At 40.6% G+C, this 27,892-nt stretch overlaps 3 protein-coding genes across 6 annotated transcripts; all 3 read right to left on the bottom strand.

Annotated features, from left to right (window-relative positions):
* Positions 1-1,149: 1,149 nt before the first annotated feature.
* On the bottom strand, positions 1,150-8,679 carry zmynd12 (zinc finger, MYND-type containing 12). The gene is made up of 8 exons (XM_082518426.1): positions 8,434-8,679; positions 6,711-6,840; positions 6,184-6,355; positions 5,918-6,087; positions 4,674-4,796; positions 4,511-4,598; positions 3,832-3,977; positions 1,150-1,984 (listed from the first exon to the last, which is right to left on the bottom strand). Exons 1-8 carry the CDS (start codon positions 8,559-8,561, stop codon positions 1,841-1,843), a joined length of 1,101 nt encoding a protein of 366 aa, XP_082374552.1. The 5' UTR covers positions 8,562-8,679; the 3' UTR covers positions 1,150-1,840.
* A 207-nt stretch (positions 8,680-8,886) lies between these two features.
* On the bottom strand, positions 8,887-11,507 carry emp3b (epithelial membrane protein 3b (MAM blood group)). The gene is made up of 5 exons (XM_082519881.1): positions 11,395-11,507; positions 10,349-10,436; positions 10,155-10,257; positions 9,920-10,060; positions 8,887-9,344 (listed from the first exon to the last, which is right to left on the bottom strand). The coding sequence occupies exons 2-5, from the start codon at positions 10,424-10,426 to the stop codon at positions 9,181-9,183; spliced, it is 486 nt and encodes a 161-aa protein (XP_082376007.1). The 5' UTR covers positions 10,427-10,436; positions 11,395-11,507; the 3' UTR covers positions 8,887-9,180.
* A 4,484-nt stretch (positions 11,508-15,991) lies between these two features.
* Positions 15,992-27,534, bottom strand: znf362b (zinc finger protein 362b). 4 transcript variants are annotated; one of them, XM_082517899.1, is made up of 9 exons: positions 26,979-27,534; positions 24,772-24,835; positions 23,845-24,076; positions 23,300-23,404; positions 22,779-23,097; positions 21,362-21,586; positions 20,951-21,029; positions 20,672-20,830; positions 15,992-18,235 (listed from the first exon to the last, which is right to left on the bottom strand). In XM_082517899.1, the coding sequence occupies exons 2-9, from the start codon at positions 24,832-24,834 to the stop codon at positions 18,119-18,121; spliced, it is 1,299 nt and encodes a 432-aa protein (XP_082374025.1). In that variant the 5' UTR covers position 24,835; positions 26,979-27,534; the 3' UTR covers positions 15,992-18,118. The 4 variants fall into 4 exon arrangements, with proteins under 4 accessions (XP_082374025.1, XP_082374023.1, XP_082374022.1 ...); XM_082517897.1 differs by having other exon boundaries at positions 23,845-24,103; positions 26,979-27,533; XM_082517896.1 differs by lacking the exon at positions 26,979-27,534 and adding an exon at positions 26,120-26,310 and having other exon boundaries at positions 23,845-24,103.
* Positions 27,535-27,892: the final 358 nt, after the last annotated feature.

Raw genomic sequence — 27,892 nt, 5'->3', positions numbered from 1 at the left:
ACAAAATATACATAAACAACAATGAAAAAAAAGGTTGTAAACTACAGTGTAAGACTTTATGGTATATACCATGGTTAACATGCACTTTTTTTTTCCTTGCTTGTTTTATATTGTTCCTCGTTTACTTCCTAATTTATGGTATTTTTAAAGAAAAAAAAGTGGTTTGTGTGCACTAATATTGTGTCAATAAAGTGAAACCGCTGTGAAGCTTGATTTTTTTTTTTTCTCCTTGTGTTGTGGGCCCAATTTACTAACTGTCTGGACTCTTAACGGCAGGCCCCTGCTGGAGGGTGCCAAATCTAAATCTGCCAGACAACCAGAAAAGGAAGCTTTTAAGTCTGCTGTCAAATGATCACAGTGTCTCCACTGAGGAAAACAACATCATTTACTCTACTGTGATGTTTGTCCAGTATCCATATGATCAAAGTATCTGACAAACTGTGAAATCCGCTGATGTCCACCCTCCTGATGCGGGAGGGCTGGTGGGTGTGCTCATCAAATCACATACTGACATAAATGCTTGTCTGGTGAACTATCTCCAGTTGTCGTCCCCCATTCTTTGAAGTATTTGTCCTTGTATCGAAACCTGCGTCATTCCACATCGTGTTCATAGGTGTAAATATAAAGATCACATATCTTTAAAAGACATGATTAGCTAGCCATAGGAAAGAGTGGAATGTTAATTTCTCTCTTCTGGCCCCTGCTTGAATTTGTATTTTATACATGATCCATCTAGCCAATGAAGGTTCACTTAACTGTGCTCCATTGACTTTAAGAATGCCAGTTCATCATCTGGTTTTCTTTGGGAACACTGTTTTAAGGATCATTTGAGGTCAAGGTCCCAATTCTGACTGATTTCTTTATGCTTGGTCTGTATAGATTACTGTTATAAAGTAAATAAACGGCATGGAAGCTACTGAAAGGAACAGGGGTACCACATGCTAGCAAAACAGGGAAGGAAACTGGCCTGCATGAAAGTTGGCCAGTTTGGAACAAACATGTAGGGACCTGTGGATGAGTCACTGTATATAACAACAGTGCACAAACTTAATATTTAATTCCGAACTGCTGCTAATGTATTCAGAAATTGAAAAAGGGAATATGGGAAAATCTGAGCGTTTCCGTGTTTGAAACTGAATGCCAAAAAAATTGACCAACAACAAATGTTTTATTGTATAAATTCAGTGCAAATAACACAAGTAGTGAGATGATTTTAAAACGGATTTTTTTTATATGAATGATTGTTTCAGAATTGTACATATTGTGTAAGATCTCAGCAATTAAATGTCTGTTCTGACATGAATCTTGGGTTTGCTAACAGGTTTACAACACTCTTTCCACTGCAGGAGGACGATGCAATGTTTTTGCCTCTAAAAGTGCAGCTCTCTTGACAAAACGCAGACACTGGAAATCTTTAATTATGTCTGGATTTGGTGAATTGGTGTAGAGACTCCGGGTTGCTAGGTACAAAACAAGCAAAAACATTGCATCACAAAGGCTTGAGCAAATGCCCTTGACCATTTTTGTGTTCCATAACATTTTGACAGTGTTAAGAAATGGATCCCAAAAAGATGCAATTCACTAATGTTCAAAATGATGTATATATATCCCTCTTTTTTTTTTTTTTTTTAGATCAAAATAAAGACGAGTCATTATCCAGAACAACTGAAAATGTGTCTTTTTTTCTTTTAACTACATCTGTGCATCTATTTTTTAATCCACTCTCAATAATACTGTACAGCATGTGGAAAATCTTGCATTTGATTGTATATTTTCATCATTGTGGGGCTGCACAAATATCCTTAAAGAGCAGATCTCCAAGCAGAGCGATGGGCAGGGCTTAGTACTGTGACTCCACAGAGCCAGGATGTGGGACTGTGTGGAGTATCTTCACCAGTTGCAGCAGGGCCTGGATGGGCTCTGTCAGGTCATGGTCTGGTATCAGCTGGCTGGCCTGCAAGGCTGTGCTGCCAAATCCCTGCGCCTGGCACACAGAAACAAACACAGCAACTGCAGCTGTTAAACCCTCCCGAGAGAGTAAATCTGCCTTATATAATGATATCACTGAAATTGGACCGCAACCCAGTTGACTTATTTACCCCACTTTACCCTTTAGTAAGCTGGTCTGCTGGGCTGTTATGTTATCCCCAATAATTAGGAACGTTTTGAGCAGCATTCATAAAAATAGCTGCAATTTGTTAATAGGGGTTTCAGTATTATATAGCCGGGTCAATAACACTTTTTCTTTTGGTAATTTTTCTTCCATTCACTAGCACAGTGACTTTTAAAGCAAACAATGAAGACATGACTGATGTGCAGACTTTCAGCATTAAATTGAGGGGTTTATCCCAAATACTGCATTCACTGTTTTAATGGAATTGCAGCCATTTTTATACCCAGTCCCCCCATTTCCAGAGCCTCAGTAACTGGACAAATTACTGACAAACAGTTTCATGCCTGGGTGAGGCCTGTGTTCTTTCATGTTTTCTGGATCTAAATATCTAAATTTGATTTTCTGATTTTTCTGAAAATAAAATTAAAAAATATATAAAAGTAGATAGATGAAAGCAAGATAAACCAGAAAGATGAGAGGAGAGAATTATGGAAAAAGATGGAAACAGCCTGTGACCTGAAGCATACCACATCGTCTGTCAAACACAGTGTAGGTGATGTCATGGCATGGGCATGTATGGCTGCCAGTGGAACCAGGTCACTGGTTTTCATTGTTTATGTGGCTGCTGATAAAAGGAGCAGGATGAATTGTGAAGTATATTTGCCCATACTCTCTGCTTAGATTCAGGCAAATGCTGCAAAACCAATCAGACAGCTCACAATGGATAATGACCCCAAAGCAAACTGCAAAAGGAACTCAAAGAAATGAGATATTACTCAGTGGCCAAGTCAAGTCACCTAATTTAAACCAAATAGCAAGCGTTTCAGTTAAAAATGTATCCTTATCCAAAAACCTGGACATAAGTGCATCTACCCACAGCTCCCTCAATACCATATACAAAAGCTGATAAGACTACAGATAGGCTCTGTTATCTAATGTTCAGAGAAACTACTTATATTTTCCTCAAAATAATAATGCATCCAAATCGTGATAACTGCTTGTTCTTACACTGATGTACTTTTATAAGTACAGCACTAAGACAAAAACCCAGAGACCTGTAACATTAACATTACTTTACACAATACCAACTGTGAAACAGTATCACTCTGTAGTGAATACAAGGAGAAAAATCATGATTTAACCAGGGTACCATGGCACACGTGCACACACACACACACACACACACACACACACACACACACACACACACACACACATATATATGGTTGGTGTAGCTGTTGATTGAGTAAAAGAATATCTAAGTGCACTGGATCTTGCCCTGCCTATAAGCCACAAAATAAAAATAAACGCTGTGAAAAAAAAAATCCACGTGTATCATTGCTTGTTACATGCTTTATCCTATGTTTACTTGACCTTAGAAGTAGGATCCCATCAGCCATCCCATCCCGTACCAGCCTGATACATAACATGTTTTGCTGTGCACATAGACCGCTATGGCTTTATCTGCCTTGTCGCCTGACATCTCAAACTGACACACACAAAGAGCTGCAGCTTTAAGAAGAGACTGGAAATCAAGGCCGCAGTCAGAGCATTGAGACAGTCCCATTAGCTAGTGCTAAGTCCCACCTTATCGTGAGACTTAGCAGTAGACAAATAGAGATAATCCCATCTTCAGACAACACAAGTAGGAAATAGGGAAATGGGGAAATGGGTCACGGTGGCAAACTAAACTTCTAATACCTCACCAGGTGGCTCACCTTGAGGAAGTCTCCTCCTAGGAACGACAACATGGCCAGGCAGTGGGCCACCACTGCAATCCGTGCTGGGTCTTTTCTGGTGTCTTTCTGCTCAAATTCCAACATAGTTCTCAACATCTCATCCACTTCAACTCGCTCGGCTTTGTCTGATTGAAAGGCATGGACACAAAAAAAAGCATGTCGTCTAGTTTACTGTGGTCTCAAACATGCTTTACCACCTCAAACAATGAAAGAAAGCAAGTGACATGCATGTGTTCAAGTTTGATCAAAACATGTATGTCTGTGTTGTCCTTGTAAACATCCCAGATAGCTTGGGAAACTGTTTGACAGGCTTAGCATTATATGTAGGGCAGCAGCTGTGATACAGGGCAGTGACATGGATGCTGCACAGCCACAGTAGTGTCAGCATGGGTCTCTAGTCAGCTCTAAGCAAGCTTGCATAAATCTGGGGTTTAGCTTTCACATTGCACAGCAAGACACACTCCAAATATAGAAGTGTCAACCTTATTTTCTCAGTGACACTCCAGTGGAGCTGTTGGCTGTTGACAGTTTGGAGCATGAATGATGGACTGGTGATGTTATTGTCTGATTCTGCTGAACCGCTGAATCGACTAGATTGGTTTTATAACCTTTTTATACCATATATACAAAACATATATGCAGAGTGGCTGCAACAAACCATAAAAGGAGTCCACCGGTGGATTTTGGATGCTTTCTTTGCGAGTCTCGAGAAGTCTGGTCAGGTGACGGTGCCAAATACGTGCCACCTACAATATGAGCAAAAGAATGTAAAAGGCATAGAAGATAAATTTAGTCTCAAGGGCAATGAGAACATAACTGACCTCAGAGTACAAGGAATGAACAGTGGGTATCTTCCCCTGCTTGGTAAACACATCAGCCATGAGAAAGTAGCCCCGAGAGGTGACTGTGCTATCCAGACCATACTCCTCAGTGGCAAAGTAGATCTGGGGAAATCAAGTTATATACATACTGATGCATACGACACAAAACATGTGCAAAATGCTTGTTGTTCCATTCTCTGTTAAAATGATCTCACGCTGCTTAAGTAATGTTGAGGTCCAGGTTTTGGGGAGGCTAGTCCGTAACTGATCTTGTTCCATTGTTTGTTGTTCTAACCAGGTTTGCTTTTACTGCACTTGCAGTGTGTTTGAGCATCAATGTCATGCTGATAAACTAATCAGACACTTTCCAGATGCTTTTGAATGGTGGTATTTGACTGCTATCATTATTCCATCAATTTTGACAAGATCCAAATCATCGCTCCACCATGTTTTACAGATGGCTGTAGACACTCCTCAGGTTTTTCTCATTGTTTCCCTTCCTTAAAAATTTCGGCTTGTCAGCCTTCAACTGCAACTATTTTCAATGGTTGATAAACAGTAGATGGATCAACTCAAGGGCCAGATGGTTCTCTTAGGATATGTGACAAGTAGATCGTTTTTCTAGGCCACTTCTTCTTTTGAGTTCCCCTTTTCCAGTTTCCTCATTTTTCTTTTAGGACACACAGCACATCAGGACAAGATATGCCAAGTTTTCAGCTCTTCAGAAATCACTTTGTTAGTGCAAAAATACTAGTTTGTGCCTCCCACATTGTGCTGTCTTTGGCATTTTTCATAGCTTCAAAAATGATGTGCTTTTGTGAGAGGCTGCTAGTAACAAAGTACCTGGACAATGAAATTGGCTCTTTGCTAAGTTGTCTGCTTTGTGTAGACATAACACCGGTTCATATCATTGAGTTAGGTGCCATTGTTATGCTTGAGTGATTCACGGGTCAATGTTAAATGGCTTAACAAACAAGCAAAAAAAACCCTCATTCTTGTGAGAAGAGTCAGGTACAAGGACTGGATTAAAATGAGTAAAAAGAAAACTTTGAAAACTATTGCTCAACATCCCTTTAAAATTCCAAGAAACTCTAATTCAATACACAATACTGTATCGTACTCAAAAAAACATGCTCGAGCAATAAACAAGCCATTATGGATTTCATTTGGTTAGCAAATGGCTTCTGCTCCTCACAATATCAATAAAGTTATGAAACAGTTAATGTGCTAATTATGACACAGACATCATTTGCAAAGTTATGCAACGCAGTATCCAGGTCTCCAGCCGCCACATGGAGGCGGCCCAGGCTCCTGTGGAGCTGGTGGTGGATTGTGAGACCACATTTTGGACTCTTCAACACTGCCCACTCTGCCTGGGACAGGAAATCTGCCACAAGGTCTAGATTACCCAAACCTGGAGATGCACACACACACACACACAGTCATGTATGAAACACCACACGATAAGAGAACATTTAAACTGAGAAGCCGTTTTGTGCTTGTTTCTCACCCATGTTGGCTTCAGCCAGCAGCAGGTAGGCAGGGACCAGCTGGACGGTGTTAGGGCCATGAACGTCTATGGAACAGCGCAGGCAGAGCTGAGCAGCAGGCAGAGCCTCTTGGTGTTTTCCCTCAGATAGCTTACTTTGAGCCACCAACCTGCAAATCTCAATAAGCTCTACCTATATAAGAAATCAAATCCAAGATAGGCATCAAATTAAAATATCTTATTTCCTCTTAAAATAAAACACTATCAAGTTGTCTATACACTAATGCCTCTATTTGACTGTTCCTCTCAGCTGTAACACATATTTTTTCCAGAATCTATATTCCAAAATTAGGAGCTACAACCCAGACCTGGACTTTGTGCACCACAAGGACAAATCATATAAAGAAAAAGGGAAAATAAACCATTCAAGGAATAATAATATAGTCTTTTTTTGTATTGTCTTTGACAGTAAGAAATGCAACCTAGACTCAAACTTCATATTTTTTTTCTCCTAATATATGGTGCCAGTGATTTCCACGCATCCTCACCTTTTTAATTTGTGTTTCAGTGTGACTGGTCTGTCGGAGACTGCAGAGTGTCAGGGCGCGGATGGGAACAAGCAGCTGACAAATTCTCTCGTGGATCCCCACCCAGTCAGCCTGCTGGTGCTCTGCAGCACTGGATGTTTTAAAAACCCACAGGTCATTCAGTCATATTTATATTCTCTTAAGCCACCTCAGGACTTTGTGAGAAGCATTTTTATGCATAATAAGTCTCCCTCTTGCACACTGAGACTGATGTTTTCCTGGCAATGAAGCTATTGATAAAGAATCACGATTTATGACATAAGCTGACCTGCAGCTCATACTTGTTGTGGATGATTTAAACATATGGATCAGGCTCACCTCTCTTGTCCAGACAGATACTATTATGTGTGCTTGACAGTAAAAATCTCTGTGCAGTAACAGCTTGTTTGGATTCTGCTAACATTTTCAGGGCAGAGTCTCTCTGATTCAGGAGATATCATCTGAGTACACAGAGGGCATACGAAATTATATGCCATTACATAACTGGTCTGTAATTTTGTTCATCTGGCTCTCCTCTTCTGCACACTTGTGTGGAAACTGTCCTGCTTTTCAGCTGAGTTTTTCCCCCCTACTGTGAAAAATGTGCGCTCATTCCAGTGTACTTGTGGTGAGAAGCAGCGAGCTGGAAATCTGACCATGTCATATCAACAGTAGCACTGACACAGCTTGTGCTTGTGAGAGTACAGAGACAGACAGAAAGGCACACACAGAGATAAACACAAATCAAGTGGTCTCTTCAGGATGTACTCTCTTGTCCCCGCTGAGTTTTCTATGCAAAATACACCAAACAATCACCACACACATGACTCGCATGCCAAAGTAGGATGACTTAAGACTAACCATTTTACCCTAAAGCCCTATTCCATGTGTATTACTTTGGCTCAATCCATGACTGGGAATAGCTCAGTATGCTTGCTTCACGTGTAATTAAAGATTTTAAGAATCCTGAGAACCTGAGTCTTATTGTCTGACATATATGTGTACCTATATTTATATCTGTTTTTTTTTTAAAATAAAACCAAAAATTGTGCCTCTCATTCACCCATTTTAAAGACTGAAAGGATGGCAGCCACAATAAGTATCTGTAAGCTGCCTGAGACTGGCTTTAGTTGCTCATCCCTTTCCATAAATCCCCACAGGGAGTGATCTCGCCACATGCTCTTCTTCACTACCCACAGTGTGTGCCAACGGGGAAACTGCCCAGCACCATGTTATGGTCTGGAACCGCATATAAAACAGTGTCAAAGAAGGTAACGTCGGGTTTACATAAAAGCTGAAGCTCAGCAAATTATATTATGAAAACAACACGCAGGCAAAAGAACAAAAATAAGCGTTGTGGTAATGTATTTTCCAGCTGTTCCGCTCCCTCCTCATGACAATCACACTAAAACGCCCTCCTTACCGACGTGTTATGTATGTGTGAGCGTGGGAGGGGGGAAAAACATGGCGAACGCTGCCACCTAGCGTCCAACCCGTAAACACGGTTCTGACCAAACCATATAAACTAAACACAATACACGCCTTTAAAAAAATCTATCTATCTATCTATCTATCTATCTATCTATCTATCTATCTATCTATCTATCTATCTATCTATCTATCTATCTATCTATCTATCTATGAATAACGGGTCAGTCGTTAGCACGGGCATCGCTCTGCCACAGCTCGGATAAACTGAGCTTACCAGTAAAAAGTCACTCGACACTTGCTACATTGCAGGCGGGCTTCTCTTTGGCAAAGCTCGCAGAACTTTTCCGCTCCTTTGGGCAAGGCAAGAGGAATGATCGCGGACGCTTGAGATTCAGCTTCCATTATTGCTACGAAGCTTGTTTATGAGTCGATATGAGCTTAATTTTGCAACATAAAAAGCAGCTTTTAAGCTATTAGCTTCCAAAGCTAGTACCAGTTAGGGTTCCCTGTTTAGTTTATGGTTGACATGGCAACAGCCTCAGCAGTTTCCCTCCCTGATGTAAAGCTGGTTTGAAAACATAAAAGAGACTTAAAGCTTTGTGGTTTTGTCTGATATTTATTAAGAATATATATATATATATATATATATATATATATATATATATATATATATATATATATATATATATATATATATATATATATATATACATAAAAAAATATTAGGGGAATAGGCAAATTAAAATAAATTCAAATGCCTCTTAATAAGGCCAGTGTCACTTACTTATGGATTACTTTATGTGGTTAGCACATGACAGTGAACAGTAAGTGAATAACAAAATACTATTTGCAGTGAAAATGTCTCAAAATAGGCAAGCATTAAACCTTTTAAAAGTTTTTTTTCCTCTCAGCATACATGTCTATACAAATAAAAACAGCAACATTTTAAGAAACATAACATAGGCACGTGCCTCTTTCCAACAATAGGTGGGGTTGACATTGTGTTCCTTTTTTTAGATCACTACTTCTTGCGCAGATGGATGTATAAGACGCCGCTACACAGCAACAATGGGACACACACCCAAGCCAGGATGAAGCAGTAGCCAAAGTGTCCTGTCAGCTTTTTTTCAAGGATTTCCTTGTTGTGTATTGCGTAGATGAGCGCTGCAGAAAAGGCTGTCAGGCCTAAAACACATACACAAAAAAAACATACACACAATAATAATTGGTTAATGGGTCAGATAGTAGAAACGTTTGTAGTGTTAGTACCTACTAATTAGGTCACATAAAGTATAGTGGGAGCAACAACAGCATATACTTTGGATGACCAACACAGATCCATGCCATTCATATTTTATCAGGAGTAGCGGTTACTGCCTCAAAGAAGACATTTAAAAACAGAGGTGATCTCAAATATTTCAGGTGACATGTTTAAAAAAAATAAATGCACATATTGTAAGTGACAGAGGAGAGGGAGGTCTGGGGATCTCTGCTTAGACTCCCACCCCTGCTTTCCAGATAAGTGTCATAAAATAGATGGATATATTATTATACTTAATATTATTATTTTAATAGTATAAGTCATATGATTACAAAAAAACAAACTTCAGCATTAATCTACCTGATACCTTTCCACAAGTTAGTTATTGTAATAGGCTTGAGTAGCATAATAATAAGCACTCTTTAATTTGTCATAGTTTTCAAATGCCCTGATCACACAGTGGCACTATATTTTGCAAGCTACTTCACTCCACTGTTACCTGCAAAGATTTGACACAATCCGGTGAAGTAGAAGAGACCGCCCCTAGACATGGTGAACAGCAGACCCAGGAACACCAGGAAGGAGACCGATGAGAAGACCACTGAGAGAACCATTAAGACCTGCACTGCCTGGAGCCATTCTGAAGAAGTAAACCATTCCCTGAGTCATATTTTTACCTTCGATGGAGAGCTATTTCATTTTACAGCAATATACAATCTGGAACAAAAACTTACGAGTTTCAGTGTTGGGTGAACACAGCCAGCTTTCTGTGGAGTTGTCATACCTGCAGCTGTGCCATAGGTCTGAGGTTTCCATCCCTTCCCACACCCACCAAGACTTAAAAAAGAGATCAGACATTACACACAGAGTCAGCTATTTCACACATACGAAAAATAAACACTCACCACTTCCTAAAGTTGACTGTTACCTTCTCCATGGTTGCAATAATCAGGATTGCCAGAGTGATGAGATGCAGCAGGGTGACAAACATCAGCAGGTACGGCATTTTTAATTACCTGCCAAAATCAAACGCAACATTTTTTTAGGTTTCCTGAGCCATTGGCATCCGGCGCAGTAAAGGAAATTGTGTGTGAAGCTTTTAATGTGTTTGTTGGTTCCACAGTGAAAGCCAGTGTTGGGCACCTTTCCTGTTTTTGAAACTTTAAATGGAAAAATCTGAGGAGCTGAACAGAGTTTTCTCTGTATTACATAAGACCACAGAGAAGTGATTTCTAAAACTTCTCTTTGACTGGGCATGTGTGTGTTTACAGCCTACTACAGCAAAATAACCTGTGTGGACCCAGTGAAATCTAAATGGCGCCAAAATAATTACTCAGTTAACCTCTCTGCTCCTCTGAAGGTTTCTTTCATCATGAAAGGGTTAATGGTCTGTAATTAATCCACATTTAAACGCGGATTGAATCCAAATCTACTTGTAAACTTGGAGTAAATCAGTCTGAGGGGAAAAAAGATTTGACATTGTACTTTAGTGTACCAAACTGCTAAACTGGCTGTCATAGCAGCTAATAGTTTAGAGTTCTTTTAATTTCATAATAAATAGAAATTCAAGGAGACAAAAAGCAGAGGAGGAGGAAGAAGGAGGCTTACAGGAAAAGAAGAAACAGGAAAAATTGCCTGTAAAGATCTTTATCTGAAGGAAAGGACAATTTGGAGGGGCGGTGGAGTCACGATTACTCTCAAATTATGTCATTACGCTTGAGTTCACCCATCGCATTCAAGTGCAAAGAAATAATCAACTGAAAACGATCATTTTTGTGCGAGAAAACTTAAATACAGGCATTACAGTAACACAGCATGTGATACAATCACTGCCTTTAGCCAGGCTGATAACTGACGTGGTCTACAAATTGTTAAATGTGATGAAATGTTATGTTGTTTGTACCTTGTTAAATTACATGATTTAACAAGATATTTAGAGAAGTTGCATCAAAATTCAAAGAAAGCTCTACTTACCCTGGATGAGGCTTATTCACTTGAACTAGATCTCAGCAGCTTAGCAGCAGCTTCCCCGCTCTACACTATAGTAGCCCCTCTTGGTGGTCCACTCTTTTCTCGCTTAGCCACACCCCCTTTATTTTGGTCACTTACTCCCAAAGTTTCCAGGGTGAACGCCTATTTCCTCTCTTCAGCACAGAGCTCCCTTTTGCCCTGACTCGTCACCATCCAAAAAAAGTCTCAAGTGAGACCCGCCTATATGCAGTGGAGACACATAAAACCACATGAAAAGATTTTTTCAGTAAACAGACCACTTAAAGTGCTCTCCGGTGTACGTGCTGCCCTACCTCACTCATTCATGTTGGTGTAGACATGAAAAATAAACACTCAGCTGCAACATAGCCAGTAGAGACTGCGCTTGTCGCACATAGAAAACGTGGGCGCGATAAAACAAATGGCATAGACTGTTCAGGCACTTATATTAATATGAAAAGACTGTTTAGAGCAAGGGTGTCAAACATAAGGCCACGGGAGCCAAAACTGACTCCAATCCAGCCCACGGCATGAGTCTGGAAAATGTGAAGGAAGGGATCAGTTTTGAACTTTAAACTATATTTTCTTAAGTTTGACATCTTTTTCTACATTCATACTACACAAAAGTAATAGAAAAACAATTAAGTGTGACAGAATAAGTTTTTAGACATTTGAATCTAGTTTTTAAGTAAGGATGTCTCTGAGTGATTAATGTTTTACAAACATTTTAATTTTGCACACATATATGATAGCCTGTGGTATATAACCACATAACTATTCAGTACATTTTTAAAGCCATAAAACACAAAACAGCCAACAAAACAGAGACTGTTCAGCTTCAAAGAAAAAGTAGTGCCTCAGCCCATCAGCCAACACTTTTCAAAAGGTGACATTTTTAATTTGAAGGCAAGTGGTGTCCCTCTCCAAAGTTTCACAGGGAGAGAGCAGAGTTGTTGCAGAGTGTTTGTAGACAAGTTATCGTTTTCTGTGCAAAATTTGGGCGACTGCAGCAATCTGCTAGCGACCAAAGTAATGTCAAGGAGATTTTACGGATACCTCTTTGTGACCAATTTCAACTTGCAACTGCCCTCTGGTAACCATTGTCAGCCAGGCTGGGCATATAGACTTATCCATCGCCTGGGTGAGTGGGGCCTTATTAATTTACCGTGGGGCTCAGGTGGGAGAGCGGGTTGTCTCCCAATTGTAATGGCAGTGGATCTGACTGTGACCCAGTCCAGATGTTGATAAGTAGGGCCAGGTGTTGCCTATCAAATGCACTTGATTTAAGAGATCCATGAACAACTATGATAGCTCTATAAAAGCTGAAGTTCTGGCAGCATTTAGCTGCATGCACACGATGTTAACACAATGCCACAATATTCTCAGGAGTGGACATTCCAGCAAAATTCACGCCAAGGTCAAACCATGCAATGCTTAGGGAAATTCCACAAAACCCAAGAGCTACATCTGAAACTCTACAAGTTCATGACAGCACAATTAGAAAAAGACTGAACAAGTATGGCGGTTTGTTTGGAAGTTTAAAAGCGCTGCCAAGAGAAAAGTTTCTTCTCTCTAAAAAACCCTAAAACAAAACATAGCAACACAGGATTGAAAGGTTGCACCTAAACAAATTCCAGCATTTCCCCAGGCCTGCAGTTTGTGGAAGTTATAACAAAGACCTATTTTCCCCAACAGATTTGTATAAATTTGGAGTAAAATAAATTTTTACTGCTGCAGGAAAGTCTGGAGGGTTGCTGGCCTAACAATGGCTTTTAGAGCTGTCCTCGGGGCTCTAAATAAAAGTGGATTAATCAAGGAGCATGACCATCCAGTTTATTTTTCCTGTGAATGTTATGATCAGCCCTTTTTGATTTGCTCTCCCTGTTCTGTTGATGACGTTTGGACTAGCTAATCATCATCAACGTTTTTTTAGGCTTTGGTTTTGGCAGATTCTTTGGATGGCAATGCTTTTAACACAACACTAAGTGAGCACTCTCCTCTGCTGTCACCCATTGCTGAACTTTCATCCCCAAAGCAGTAGGTGGCGATGTTGCGCTATGAGCCATAGCTCAACAGTCAGAACAGGGCCGCTTACATTAAACCAGTTATGATTTATATTATACTGGTTAAGTATTTGGCCTGCATTGTGTAACGTTCTTTTATTGTTAAGAAAACAATGAACTTGGTTTGAAAACAGAGTTTTGTTCTATGCAACGATGTACAAAGCAACTGTTGCTATGTTTTAGAGAGGCAACAGTGGAACTGAAGTCCATCACTCTACGGTGACAGACATTATTCAGCTGTGGAAACATTCAAGACTGCTGCCAATCTTTCTAGAAGTGGAAGTAGCAGCAAATTCACTGCAAGGTCAGACTATATCATGAATTAGCAAAAAAACCCCAAAAACCCAAGAGCTACATCTGAGACTCTACTGACCTCCACTTCGTGAGAGCACGATTAGAAGAAGACTGAACAAGTATGGCTCGTTTGGAAGAGTGGAAAGTGTCTGACCTCTTAAAAAGAACATGGCAGCAGGGCTTAGGTTTGCAGTGTTGCATCTGAACCACGTTTGGACTTTTTGAACTATGTCCTTTGGCGAGATTAGACTAAAGTGGGGACATAATGCACAGCCCAAAGTTTGGGGAAAACCAAGCACGCCATCAGCACAAACACCTCGTACCAACTGTTAAGCACGGTGGTGGAGGAGTGAGGATTTGGGCTTTGATGTTGCAGTCACCAGACCTGGGAACCTTGCAGATAGTCTGTAAGGTGACAATGATGCAAGCACGCCCACAAATTGACAACACGGTTGCCGAAAAAGAAAAGAATTATTGTGTTGCAATGCCCCAGTGGTGTGACCTTAAGAAAGTTTTGCAAAACTAAATACCCACAAACCTCAATGAACTGAAGCAACACTGCAAAGAAAAGTGTGCCAGAATTCCCCCACAATGATGTGAACGACTGATAAAGCAATACATAAAACGATTACTTCAAGATATTGCTGCTAAAGGTAGTACTACAAGCTACTGAGTCATGCGAAGACTTTCGTTTTCACATGATCCTTGAGTTTGGCGAGCCCGTGTGAATTGCAGCCTGTTTCCTATTCTTAGCTGACAGGAGTGTCACCCAGTGTGGTCTTCTGCAGCTGTAGCCAATGTGCTTCAAGGTTCGTTGTGCATTCAGAGATGCTCTTCTGCATACCTTGGTTGTAACAAGTGGATTCTTTGAGTTACTGTTGTCTGCTCTTTCACCTCTGACCTCAGCTTGGCGTCACGAAACCTCAATGAACTGAAGCATTGCTGCAAAGAGTGGGGTGAAATTCCCCCAGAATGATCTTAGACACAGATAACGTCATACAGAAAACCATTATGTCATGTTATTGCTGCTGCTACTACACACTACTAAATTGTGTGAAAACATTTTTTCTTTTATGACTGCATAATGATTCTCGATAAAAAGAAAAAGAGTAATAGTGAAAGGGAGATTCCACTACAGTTGTGCCCAGGGTGGTGCCTATGTTGTATGTATTAGCAGGCTTTTCTTTGAACTGCAGCTACTGTTTATACATGCATTGTGAATTTCACAGTGATGATGTGAATGGTTTTTTTTGAGGAATATTTGAGTAATGCTAGTTTAAACCGAGCACTTTATAAGAAGTTTTGCTTGTGTTTACATTTGTGGAATGAAGATGAAAGCAGTAACGCAGTAGTGGTTCAAGTTAACCCTAGCAGTGCTCTTGTGCCTTAGCACTTTGAGATGGCAATAAATACATATTTTGCATAAGTAACAACTAAAGAAATGATGATGTGTGTTTTATTACCTTTATGTCACTTTTCAAAGCAGGCACTTTTTATCCAGTGGAGAGGATGTGGTCCTTCTCCTCAGACCTGACATTGTCTGCCCACATTCAGGTCCAGTCCAAAAAGGGCTAGGCACGGCCTGTACCACCTCCGACAACTGAGGAAGTTCCGGGTCTCTCCAGTGATCCTCAAGACTTTCTATGCAGGTGCTGTGGCGAGCATCCTTACACAGAACATCGCATCCTGGTACGGGAACAGCTGTGTTAAGGATCAAAAAGCTCTTCAGAGAGTGATAGGCATGGCAGAACGCTGCTGCAGGGCTGCTCTCCCCTCCCTACAGGACATCTACACCAGGAGATGCTGGTTTAGAGCAGCTCAGATATTGGAGGACCCGTCCTGTCCCGGCAACAAACTATTCCAACTTCTGCAATCAGGCAGGTTTCGCACCATCCGGGCAAAAACAGAGACGCTCGAGAGGAGCTTCTATCCTCAGGCACAGCATCCATAAGCGACACATCCCAGCCTCATTCTTCTCAGCTTCACTACAGCACTAGACACTTTAACACCCACTCACACAATGTACATTTTCAGATTTTCAATTTAAAAATTTCCAGATTGTTTTATTTTATTTAATTCACTTAATGTACATAATGTTCTCTCTCTTTTTGCACAGTCGAGGAGTGTGTCAGGACACATCTCACTGTGTGTTGTACTCGTATAACTATGCATGTGACAAATAAAGGATCTTGAATCTTAAAAAAAATAAATCACAGAATCTGTGATTGATTTATAACAGTCTGTTTATTAAACAAGGTAAAGATACAAAGCTTTTTTTCCTTTTTTTTCTCCTTTTTTAAACACTGATAACCTTAGTTTAACTTCTCAGTCTTGGCTGTGCATATTTAGTTGTCTAGAAACTGTATATGAAACCACAATGCAAGACAGGAAAAAGTGTAATAAATCTACGCAATATCATTTCATAGAGAACGTGGGTTAAACAGTTATACAGATTACAGCTCAGGAACTCCATGCGGAAGGAAAAAAAAAAAAATGTTTTACACGACTGAATACTGCAGAACACAATACAGAGTAATGGAAATGGGATGGTAAAACAGTTAAGGCTTACATGTAAATAACTGATATAAAACATGAATATTAATAACATACAGGTAGACTAAAATAATTACAGTAAGCTCTTACATAAACCTTTACAAAAACCCAAAGAAAACATGTTTATGAAAACTTAAAAATAGGTACTATAAATGAGTAACATGTTTTACAGTACAGCAACATGTACATTTTCCCATTATCTCAAAAGAGAGAGAGCAAGTTGAAGAGGCAGGGTCTGTTGTTGGCGTAAATGTCTGTTTTCAGGCCAGTGGCTTGAGTAATAAGCTTTTATTCTTTTGAAAACATACTATATACTGTATATGTATTTTACATTATTCTCAGTTCCATCTCAAATGTAACCTCTAGCCGTAGCACCTTTTCTGAAGTGCCCTGAAGAATACAGGGTACCCTATTAGTACCATTCAGAGGTTACAGGTACAGTAAAAATACAACAAACAATACTGTGTACAATAAAAAGAATATTAAAGAGAGAGAGAGAGAAACAAAAACAAACGGAGAAGATCCACCCCTGCGTAAACTCATAAAATAGGCCTATTGAATATGAATCATACTGCAGTTTATTCCAAGTAGGTAAAGCTTATTAGAGGTTAAAAAAAGTTACTGGGTTGGAGTAGCTGTACAATAACTTCACATTTGGTCCAATGGTTAGCTTTAAAATTTACTGCTCAAGTAAAAATGAATTTAAGCTGAAGCATATTTTGAAAAAGTGGGCTGAGTAGAGTAGAGCTGGCACTGATACATGTGCAACATATACTTTTAATTCTTTGAAAGTATAAGTCAAAGCTTAATGGAGCAGGGAAAGCGGACAAACACTTTTACAAGATTTGCTTTCGCTTCAAACCTCACCGAAGTTCATTATATGGCACTAACTAGTGGAACGAGAAACACACCAGAAAAAAAGCAGTGTTTTTTGATCATACGTTATGATCATAAAGGTGCCATAAAGGTGAATGTTAAATATGGAGTGAACATTTTTTGAAAATAATAACTACAAAAAAAAAAAAAAAAAACTTCCTTCCCTTCCATCGAGCTCTGCTTTGCCTCCACGAGCCAATTATCCAACTTCTTAATACAATCATTAAATATTTCAATTGTCATCTACCGATTGCTTTTCTTTAAATTTTGATGACCCTGTGTTTGTACAAAAAAAAAAAAAAAAACAGTTGAAAAAAAAAAAAAGACTGTTTTTTGTACACAGTCGGTACTCTTAGCTGCCACGAGTAATGCCATTTGGCATTTTCCATCCAACGAGATTGAAACAATTTGACCAAAACCACAAGGCCTAAAAGTGCTTTAAGATTATCTTTGGATGTCTCCAGAATACACCCAGCAAACTTTTTCTTTTTCCCCCCTGCTTTTTCAATTCAATATTCGGGCAAATATCATCTGGCACGTTTTGAAAACCCATTTCATGGAAGAGAATAAAAACAAAAACAAGACAACTAAAACATTTTTTTAATGGCCAATGCATCCGGCGGTTTACATGATGCTTACGAAAGTGCTTATTTAATCTGACGCAAGACATTCTTTGCCACTCAATCCCCTGGACAATATCTGGCTGTATTTTTACATTCACAAAATAACGCTGTGCTCCTTTATGATAGACGGCCTGTGTCGAGACGGATGGAGGCAAGTCTGCTTACAAAATCTAACAGTGAATGCTCATGTCAGCTGTCATAATGCTAATGTAAGCCTTATGTAGATGGCCGTGGGTGCAGGGCCTCACAAGCTCCAGCCGAACGCTGACTCTGAATCTTGATGCTGAACGCTCGCGGAGCTCAGATGAGGGAGATGCGTATGGGGATGCTGGGGGACTCTGTCCTCTGGGGCGACTGGTGACTCACCAGGTGCTCCACCACCGTGTGTTTGGACATGTGCTTCATAAGATAGGTCTCCTACAAGAACAGGAAAACACACAAAGGGCATAAAGATTACTGCTACAGTAATTTTAAAAGTGCCTCTACTCCAACTAGTTCATCTGAAGTTGATATTGACATTTGTGGTCAAAAGGATACACACACCCCCACTAATATTTAATGAAATCTCCCTTGGAAAATTGCTCCTTGACCAGATCCTTTTGGCATAATGCTGGCTGAATATTTGCACACTCAGAGTTCATTTAAATGAGTTGGTTTCCTGGCACAAACCCAGCATTTCAGCATAGTCCACAGATTTTCAATAGGGTTGAGGTAAGGTCTTTGGGAACGCCATTCCAGAGGCTTAATGGGCCAATTCTAACCAAATGCAGTCCAGAATCATCATTTGAAACAACTGTACATAAGTACAAATAATTTGGCTCTGTCCCTACCTTGCCAAGGTCTGGAAGAAGACCCAAACGGGCACTCTCAAATCAGAGAAGCTCGTTCTTTAAACTTGATGCCTTCAAGCTCAATGAAAATTTGCAGCTGGTAAACAACAATTGAACTATCTGGGCACAATGACATGAAGAATGTGTGGAAGAGTTAAGGTGAGGCTTTTAAACCTAAGAACAGAGTGCCAGCTGTCAAGCATGGCGGTGATAGCATCATGCTCTGGGGTTGTTTTGCTGCCACTGGTACTTGTACAATGCACAAAGTCTATGGAATAATGAAGAAAAAATACCTCCAAATTCTTCAACTCAGCCTCAAATCAACAGCTGGATGCTTGAAACTTGGACACAGCTGAGTGTTCCAACAGGACAATGATGCCAAACATATATCAAAGCTGGTTTTGGAATGGATAAAGTAGCTTCTGGAATGGTTTTCCCAAAGCCTTGACCTCAACCCTACTGAAAATCTTTGTACTACGCTTAAAACAAATTTTTTTCTTATTTGTATTTAAGGTTAGCTTGTGCGCTGCTGGAACCATAATTTCCCTGAGGGGACCTACCCAATGGATTAATAAAGCTCTCTTCTAAAATACAGGTCTGTACTGGGAAACCAACAAATTCTTGATTTTAAAAGATATTAAAGATATATGTTGCACAATCCTTCCACCCCGGAAAAGAAAACTTCTGACCACAACTTTATGTTTGCCCAGATCCTCTTAAGATAGCTGGTAAAGGATATCAAAGATCAGTGCCTGCATTTCAACACCCAGTCAAACTTCAAATATAATCTGGCCTCAGGAAATCACATGATAGGGTGGGGCCAGGTTTCACAATGAGCTCACTCGAACTCTCCACCATTTGACTCTTAGAACTGAAGAAGTTTCTCGAATGAGAAGTGACACATCTTCAAGCAACTTAAAGAAGTCCAGACGCTTTTCTTTCCAAGCTCCTAAATATAATCACAAGCTCTCGGCTGTTGGTCAGGATGTAGAGCAAGTTATCTTCCAATCAGAAGGTCTGTGGTTCAGTCCCCGGCTCCTTCAATTTGCATCCAAATCCAATTTATTTATATAACACATTTAAAAACAGAAAGTTTGCCCAAAGTGCTGTACAGAAAAAAAAGAAGTAATTTGTCAATGTCAAAGTATCCTTGGGTAAGACACTGAACCCTGAATTCCCCTTGATATATTCGTGTGAGTATGTTAATGTTAGACAACGGGCTTAGGCACACAATAAAACACTATATGATTGGGTGAATGACACCTGTAGTAAAGAGTGCCCTAAGAGTGGAAAAGCACTATATACCAGTCAATTTACTTGTTCCTACATTTGAGCTTTCAGAGAAAAGGATATGTCATCATTGTATCCTATACGTGAATAAAATTTTATCAGAATTAGTCCATGAATTTATGATTTATGGTTGTGACCTTGACCTCTGAGCACCAAAATGTAATCTTTGAGCCTTATTTTGGCCAAGTATTTTGTCAGTCCACAGCTGAGTCATTTTCCTGACGTTTTTGAATGCCTAGAGGCTCATCAGTTCCTAGTGTTAAAACAAAACTAATCAAAGCATAATCCAACTTGAGGGACATTAGTTAATGCTATCATTTACAAGAATTTAAAGTGAAAAGTGAAACTGCCATGGACTTATGTAAAGGTAAGAACAATACAAGTTAAATAAGACTATGTTATCAAAAACAATGATCACACAGAAACGGCCAGCCCAATGACCTATTTGGACAGGTTTAGAGGAAACTGGAGGGATGTGCATTGAGGAGTAGATGAAATACACATATTTATATTAATCAGGATGGGACAGACATACAATGCGAAAACATAATGCTTCCGGACCTCAGCTATAGCTTAAAGATATTCTTTTAGTCCTTTTTGAATATTTGAACAGAAGCAAGGACACACTAAGGTGTTAAATATCTCAAACAGGAAACACACCGACTTCTAGTCCAAGAGAGAAAAAAATATTATCAAATGTCATTGATGCAAAAAACAGGTGTGGAAAACTTACTGAGGTGTAAGCCCGGCCACACATGCTACAGCAGTAGGCCTTAGCGTTTTTGATGGCATGCGCTGACAAGTGGATCTGCAACGATGCAGAGTCTGAGTAGGCACGGTAGCAGTTGGGACATTTATACGGCTTGTCTTTATTGTGCTGCCTCTGGTGAGACTGTGGGGGAGAGAAAACACGGACAGAGGTTGTAGAGAAGTCCACGTAATTTGAACATTTGCAGCTCTGCATCTGAACCTTTTAATCAGGATCAGGTCACAAGAAGAATCTCTGACTGACCTGGAGATTAGACAGCTGGGTAAAAGCCTTTTCGCATCCAGGGTGGGCGCATTTATAAGGCCTATCGCCGGTGTGGATTCTGCAGCAAGAGAAGCAGACGGGAAAATGTTTTTATGACAGACGCCACTGCAAGAGAACTCCTGCAAAGAAACATCAAAGTATATTCAAAGCAGCAGATTTTCACTGCATATAAGTCACAGTCGTGGTCTATATGTGAAACGTAAAAAGAGTTCCAGCAAGGAGAAAACAGATATAGCTGTAAAGGGGATGACAGGTATTCAGGTAAATTCTAAACATTAAATATTAGTAATGTGTGACCACCAATCAGATTTGAAATGGGCAACAGTAGAGCCACAGAGGCAGCTGAGATCAACTTGATTTCTCACGCTTCATGTTCACAGTTTGACCAACCTGGTATGCTGCTGCAGGTGTGACAGCTGACGGAACGAGTTCTCGCAGTAGGAGCAGTGGTAGGGTTTGATCCCCAGGTGAATGCGCAAGTGCTGGGACAGGTAAGAGGCGTTGGCGAACGTCTTGGAGCAGTGGGGACACTTGTGCGGTTTGGCCTCTGTGTGGGACTTGGAATGAATCTGCATCTCTGACTTGGTTAAGAAGGTAAGTGGGCAGACTTTGCATCTTGGGGACAAGAAGAAACAAAATAGATCAGATCAAAACAATTTTGAGGGATTAAAATCCGCCTGCCTACAACTAAATAGAAAACGTAGCATAACATCAGTTTTTTCCCCACCCCAGTACGCAGACCACTTTAATAATTTTAACAATAATTTAAGAAAATCATCAAGTCTTAATCACACTTTATGTCAAAAGTAGCAACGAAAACTGAAAATCAACTATAGTTGATTAACTAAGTAGTAACACATGATTTTAAAAAATCCAACAACACCAGCATTGCTAACCTTACAATTTAAGAAAAAAGCCACTTTTGACTGCTCCTTCATTCACAAAGAATTCCCACAGCAGGTACCTCTGCATATCTGATTTCGCTGATTTTATTTACACTGAACAACCATGATGTAATCTCCAAAAGAGTGTTTGAGGTGGGTGTGTTAACCACTACACTATGGAGCCACTAGCCTCATTATCTAAAACTTCCAGCTGACTGACTTAAATGGGGTTTTTTCTCACAATAAAAAAAATTGAACTTTTAATTATTTGTCATAAAAGCTTAAAATCTGAACACTAATGAGAAATTGCCGAACCTGTCAGCTGGCTTTCATTGCAGCCTCTGGAAAGTCCTGGTTATCATAAACTAACATAAAATAAGAAAAAATATCAAAAGTTTTCCCAGGTAGCAAGAAGAGGTCAATATTAGCTGACAATTTATTAGCAATTTCGGCATTGCTACATTTGTCCAGTGATCTTTCTACATGCTTTCTCCAACCATCAGTCTCTGTTGTTTAACTATCATGGGAGGTTTTTTTCCACCTTGCCTTTCTGACCTGCTATTAAACAAACCCTCCTCTCCTCCCCAACACCAACTCATCCTCCTGGATGTTCTGGGAGGGTCAACCCAAGTTCACATCTTCCATCCGTTAGCTTTACCTCATTGCAACCAGTGCTCAGACTCTTTTGGGTTCAGTCCTTTGGAGTATGTTTGACCGATCTTTTTTTTAGTAAACCCGTTGTCTACTCAGGTGAAAGCTGTGCTCATATTAAGCCTCAGTATAGAGCGCTTCTCTCATTCTCAAAGTTCTCTCAGGAAAATACCTATCAATGCTTGCAGACCTCGTAAAGCTGTCAATTTACTTTGCAAGATCAGCACAGAAAAAAACCCTGAAAACAATAGGAGCAGCTTTCTGAATCCAACCTGTAGGTTTTGCCCTCTTTGGGTGCAACGGTGACACATCCTTGATCAGCCAGGATGGGGTAGGGCACCACCAGCAGAGGACCAGATGTGTTTTCGGCTTTGATCTTCTTTCTTCCCCGAGGTGCCTTTGGCGGGGGGCCCAACAGTCCTGCCAGGCCTCCGGCCTTCATGTGGTCAATGCCAGGGCCACTAGCCAGTCCAGAGATGATGTTCACAGAGGGGGCGCCACCCAAGCGGTTCTGGCTGCTGGAGGTCGGAGTCGTCGGGGTCAGGGCGTCTGAGGTGCTGTGGCTGTCGGGTCGAGATGAGGGGGCCAGACCTGAGAAGGTTGGAACAAAAACTGCATTAGCAGGTATGACTAATTCAACACCACACTCTACAGAACCATACCAGTGTACCGCACAGTAAACACCATGTGTGTGTCAATTTTCCATGACAGTTATCTTTATATTATCACACCAGAGGCTGGCTGCCTTGCTGCATTTCTCCTACAAGCTTCACAGATGGCGTGACGGCTGTACCTGAGCGATGGTTGACCCGGCCAGTTTGCTCACTAAGGTGTCTCATTTGCCAGTCCTCCCATAATCCTTTGGCCTTCACCGCTGACTTGTCATCCATATTTCCATCTGGAATTTATAAGGTGATGGTGTGTCAGTCAGTAAAATGTCTCGTAATCCGCGCAGGCCTGATTCTACGCCACGTCTACGAATTCATTACATCAACTATTAGCCTGCAAAACTGGAGAATAACATTAAAAATGTTTTGATTTAAGAAAACCAGGCCTATCTGTAGCAATTATTACATCAATAACTTGATGTTAATTAAGGTTACTCTAGGGCTGGGTATCATTTTAAACCGTTTCCACGTTTCTGTAAATAAGATAAATTTGCAACTGTGGGTTTTGGAGTAGCTGTGCAGGCATCACTCACTTTTCATTATGGATTTTTATTTGGCCTCTACCTTCACAATCTGTATATTATCACCTTAAACTCACCAGGCCACCATGACAGTTTGAGACAAGTTGGCAGCACTTGGACATATTTAACACTATTTCAGAAGAACGTACCCGGTCCAGAACTGGAGGCGGGACGAGCGTGCAGGGCGATGTCCGGCTGTCCAGAGCCCTGCGGCTGTGGGTGGTGGCCCGGAACCTGTTGCGGCTGAGGCTTTGGAACCTGCATGCCGTGCTGAGCGCTACCGTCCGGGGACGAGGTGGGAACCAGCAGCTGCTGAGAATGGGTGGAGGTAGGTGGCAGGTGCAGGGGTCTAATCTTCTCAGCCATCAGCTGCTCCTTGATCTTGTTAATGAGGACCAGGTTATCCAGCTGAAAGGGTTAACGGGTCATGCTCAACAGAAAACAGCCGCCTTGTGTGAATGTCATTCATGCCATCAAAACATATTGCAGGACAGAAAACACTGATCAGCACATGATTAGTTTTTACCTATGACAGAGGTGAGCTAAAGTAACGCCCACCAAACGCTTTAATCCAGCCCACTCATGGAGGAGGAGCATCAATTCTGGACATTCACTGTATTTTACAGCACAAAGCACTGCGTTTGTAATGTTGTTAAGAATGGATTGTGTCCTAAAAGTGGTTGTCTGAACTAGCAACTTCATCCAAGCTAGGGGGGGGGGGGGGCTGAAGTCATCATACTGTTGACTTTGAGTTATAACAGCAGTATTCCTTTGTAACAGCAGCAGACCGACTACATTTAGTCGGTCTGCTGCTATCTAGTTTGTAATGCAAACGTTTTCAGGAAGCACTTGCGCTTCTTTGGTCCGGCCTGCTTGAGATCAATTAGGACTGCGTGTGTACCCACGAACTCCAAGGAGTCTGAGGCACCCCCCTTATCTGCGAGAACAAACTGCGAGCGGTTCTAGGCGTAACAGTGATGGACTGGTGCTGAAAGGCTGAAAAGACATTCACACATGGAAACAAATGGCAGTGGAAGGTGGAAACATCACAGTAATTACATGCTGAGCGGACTTACCTGGCCTGGCATGGACGGAGGCGGCGGCCAGAAGTATGGGTTGTTAAACCGAGGCTCTGCCATCCTGAAGTGTGTGACATTTATTTTAGTCGCTTTTCAAAGATGCACATAATGAAGTGCTCCCTTACAGAGCACTGTTGTTAAAACTGCACGTAGAGTAAGTTAATGCTTACAAACAGGCAGGCTTAAACTGTGAAGCTGAAAAATCTGACACCTTAACCACACGCTGCATGTGGCTAGTTTCATATGTCATGCTTGAATTTTCTTTCAGGCCTTGTGCTGATCACATTCGCATCCACATAGCTCTGCATCCACTTTGATGTCACTTTAAGGTGTCGAGAACCATTTCTGGTACTCAGTTAACGCCACGTATCAGCTGTTTAGACGGTTAAAGTTGCAGAGAATTTGCTGCATTTACTTCTCCGGACTGTTTGCACCACAGGCACAAATGTAGTAAGCATTAAACGAGTGGCTTCTAAATCTGCTGCTTTTGATGGATAAATTCACTTTGTTCGTTTATTGTGATTGTTTGAAAAAACAAAACAAAACAAAACTGTGGGGACAATTGAATGACCCTCATGTTAAGTTAAGATGTGTAACAGCTGACCTTGAAACGGTTTCATATAGAAGACCTGAGTCTGATCATGACCGCAAGTGCTCTGCGATATTAAAAATTTTGGTACTGATCCGATACCAAGTAAATACAGGTACAGATACCTATACTTTTACCCTATAAAAGAAGGCTTATGCAGGTGAATCATCATCAATGATCATCTAAACCACTTTGGGTCAATTTCTGTTGTTTAAATATACTACAAACTATAAATAGTTAATGCAAAAGTGTTCAGATATTTTTTATACTGGATGTATATTTTTTCCTTTAAAAAATTTCCACTATTTCACACAATGCAGTGGGCTACATGCTAAACTTAGAAGCTATAAATAAAGTATCGATCACGTGGCTCTAGTATCGATCCTATACCAATACCAGCGCTGGTGTCAATACTATCAATCGATCTGCCCACCTTTAAGACAGGCTTTGAAAGGCAGGGGGAAAGTGTGGAAGACAGTAGTTTAGAGCTAGGGCTCTTATTTTGTTGAAAAATAAAATGAAATAAATGCTTTAAGATAGCTGAAAAAGAAGTTTAATTAAAAAGGTAAATACGATTTTTTTTTATGTAACAGTGTAAAAACTCGCTAGATGTCAGCTCACGCTTAGAAGTCGATGTGTGTAAATCAGGCCTACAGAGTAAAAGTGACACAAATCCACGCAGCTCTGCCATCTAAATGCCACCTACAATATGCCTTCACTTCTAAAAAAAAAAAAAAAAAAAAAAAAAAAACCCACATCAGCATGATCCTGCGCCGTTTAGCTCGGGCTTGATGCCCCTCTGCTCCTTTTGTCTGAATTCCTGCAAATAAGTGGACGTCGCTTTTGTAATTTTTCCACAAAAACCGCCGTGAAAAAACAAGACAAAACAAAACTTGAAGTTCTTTGACTTTTTCGGACGTGTCGGCTGTCTGGGAGCAGCTCCGGACTCGCACCGACGGAGGATTGTCCGGATCGATCCTCCCCGGTGCGACTCGACACATTCTCAGACAGTTTTCTTAAAACATTTCCAGACAAAAGAGAAACAAAAATGGCAGCCTTATTTTTATAAGGCGGGACGCCATATTCTGCAGACCCCAAATTTTTTAGGAGCATGAACATGTTGTCGTGTGGCGGGTGTTTGGAATGAGAAGCGGCCGGAGACCAACACAAAGGTGTGTTTATCATGTCGGAGGCATGAATGATTGTTTACGGCGAATTGCAGGTTTGAATAGCCCGGCCTCCCCACCTCTTAAAAAAACTGACACTTCCTACAACAACCATGCCCTGCAAGGAGGAAAAAAACACATACACACACACACACACACACACAGCACGGAAACGGACAAGCTTGATTCATCAGTGCCGATTAAAAATAACCGTAGCGATTCGTTAAGGTCAAAATCGGAACCGGTGCACAGCGCCTCATCTCCCGACAGACTCTGTGCCATCTTAAGCAAAATTCACTTTTTTAAGGGCTGCTTTTTTCTACATTCTGTAACTTTTGGACGAATCAAAGCAGAGAAATTGCATTTTCGTGCTAATGCACGCACCGAGAGGCTACCGCTCATTAGAGAAATGCACAGCAACGGAAACATGTAAAGACATGCACAAATACCTTGTGTCCTGATTGCAGATATTGTCTTGCGAGTACAGCTATAATATAAAAGGTTGATGTTCTTTCTGCCTCCGGTCGGACCACCGCTTCCGGGTCGCTTTGTTCACTTCTGGGTGCTGCTGCTGCTGCAAGGCTCAGCACAGTGCAGTCGAGAGGGGAAATATTGTGCTAAATGTTGCTTTTGTATTTTCATACCACGACCCACTTTATTCGCGTTTAACAGCATCTCAGCAGAAGCTACGTCAACGCAAGCAGGGCCGATACATGCGTTAGTGAATTTTCAAAGTGCACACATTAGCGGTGCTGTCATCATGTGGTGAGGCGATGAGCAGTTTTTCTCTGATGCCATTTCTTAAAAAAAGAAAAAGAAAAAAAAACAGTCATATTTGCTGCCCTGTCAGAACTGTTATTATAGGCGGTCCACCCAAAGCACCTTAAGAGAAACACTAAAAAAGGAAAAGATTGTTAAAAAATACACAAAGAAAACAAAGTATATATTTAAAAATGCACTTCTTTGCTACTACAGTGAAATACAGTTAGCCAGATAATCCTATATCTTCTAGTTAACAATCATTTATTCTCATCCAGCTGTGAAATATTTACAAAATCAGAAAACAATCTAATGTAACAAAAGCAGGAAAATGTAACAATTTTCCTACTTTCTTCCACAGTAAAATTTCTAATATTACAGGGTATTAGTTAATAGCATGTTAACATGTATTTGTATTGTGCTTTATGGCATTTCATTTTATCATTTACTTTATTCCAATTTTTGTACAGGGCTTTGTTACCACTTGTCTGCGAAAGGCACATTGTAAATAAACAGTACTTACTTACTCTTGTAGTAAATAAGTAAGTAAGGTACCAGTCTGTTTTCCGAACCCATCATAGCATGGAAATGTTTCTTACTAAAG

This window comes from Aulonocara stuartgranti, assembly GCF_965226115.1.
Source record: "Aulonocara stuartgranti genome assembly, chromosome: 20".
NCBI classification, from domain to species: Eukaryota; Metazoa; Chordata; class Actinopteri; order Cichliformes; family Cichlidae; genus Aulonocara; species Aulonocara stuartgranti.
Note: the sequence above shows the minus strand (reverse complement) of the source record. Positions and strands in the feature narration are given on the sequence as shown.

What these genes read in the sequence shown, in the direction of transcription:
- zmynd12 (XM_082518426.1), bottom strand. Translation starts at nt 8,561, where the DNA reads ATGGAAGCTGAATCTCAAGCGTCCGCGATCATTCCTCTTGCCTTGCCC. An exon ending in CTGAAACACAAATTAAAAAG is followed by an intron (nt 6,356 to 6,710) that starts GTGAGGATGCGT and finishes TTTCTTATATAG; the next exon opens with GTAGAGCTTATTGAGATTTG. An exon ending in TGCATAACTTTGCAAATGAT is followed by an intron (nt 4,797 to 5,917) that starts GTCTGTGTCATA and finishes TGATTTCCCCAG; the next exon opens with ATCTACTTTGCCACTGAGGA.
- emp3b (XM_082519881.1), bottom strand. Translation starts at nt 10,426, where the DNA reads ATGCCGTACCTGCTGATGTTTGTCACCCTGCTGCATCTCATCACTCTG. An exon ending in TTATTGCAACCATGGAGAAG is followed by an intron (nt 10,258 to 10,348) that starts GTAACAGTCAAC and finishes CTCTTTTTTAAG; the next exon opens with TCTTGGTGGGTGTGGGAAGG. An exon ending in TTCACCCAACACTGAAACTC is followed by an intron (nt 10,061 to 10,154) that starts GTAAGTTTTTGT and finishes TTACTTCTTCAG; the next exon opens with AATGGCTCCAGGCAGTGCAG.
- znf362b (XM_082517896.1), bottom strand. An exon ending in CTCCGTCCATGCCAGGCCAG is followed by an intron (nt 24,104 to 24,771) that starts GTAAGTCCGCTC and finishes TAACCCTTTCAG; the next exon opens with CTGGATAACCTGGTCCTCAT. An exon ending in CGCCTCCAGTTCTGGACCGG is followed by an intron (nt 23,405 to 23,844) that starts GTACGTTCTTCT and finishes TATAAATTCCAG; the next exon opens with ATGGAAATATGGATGACAAG.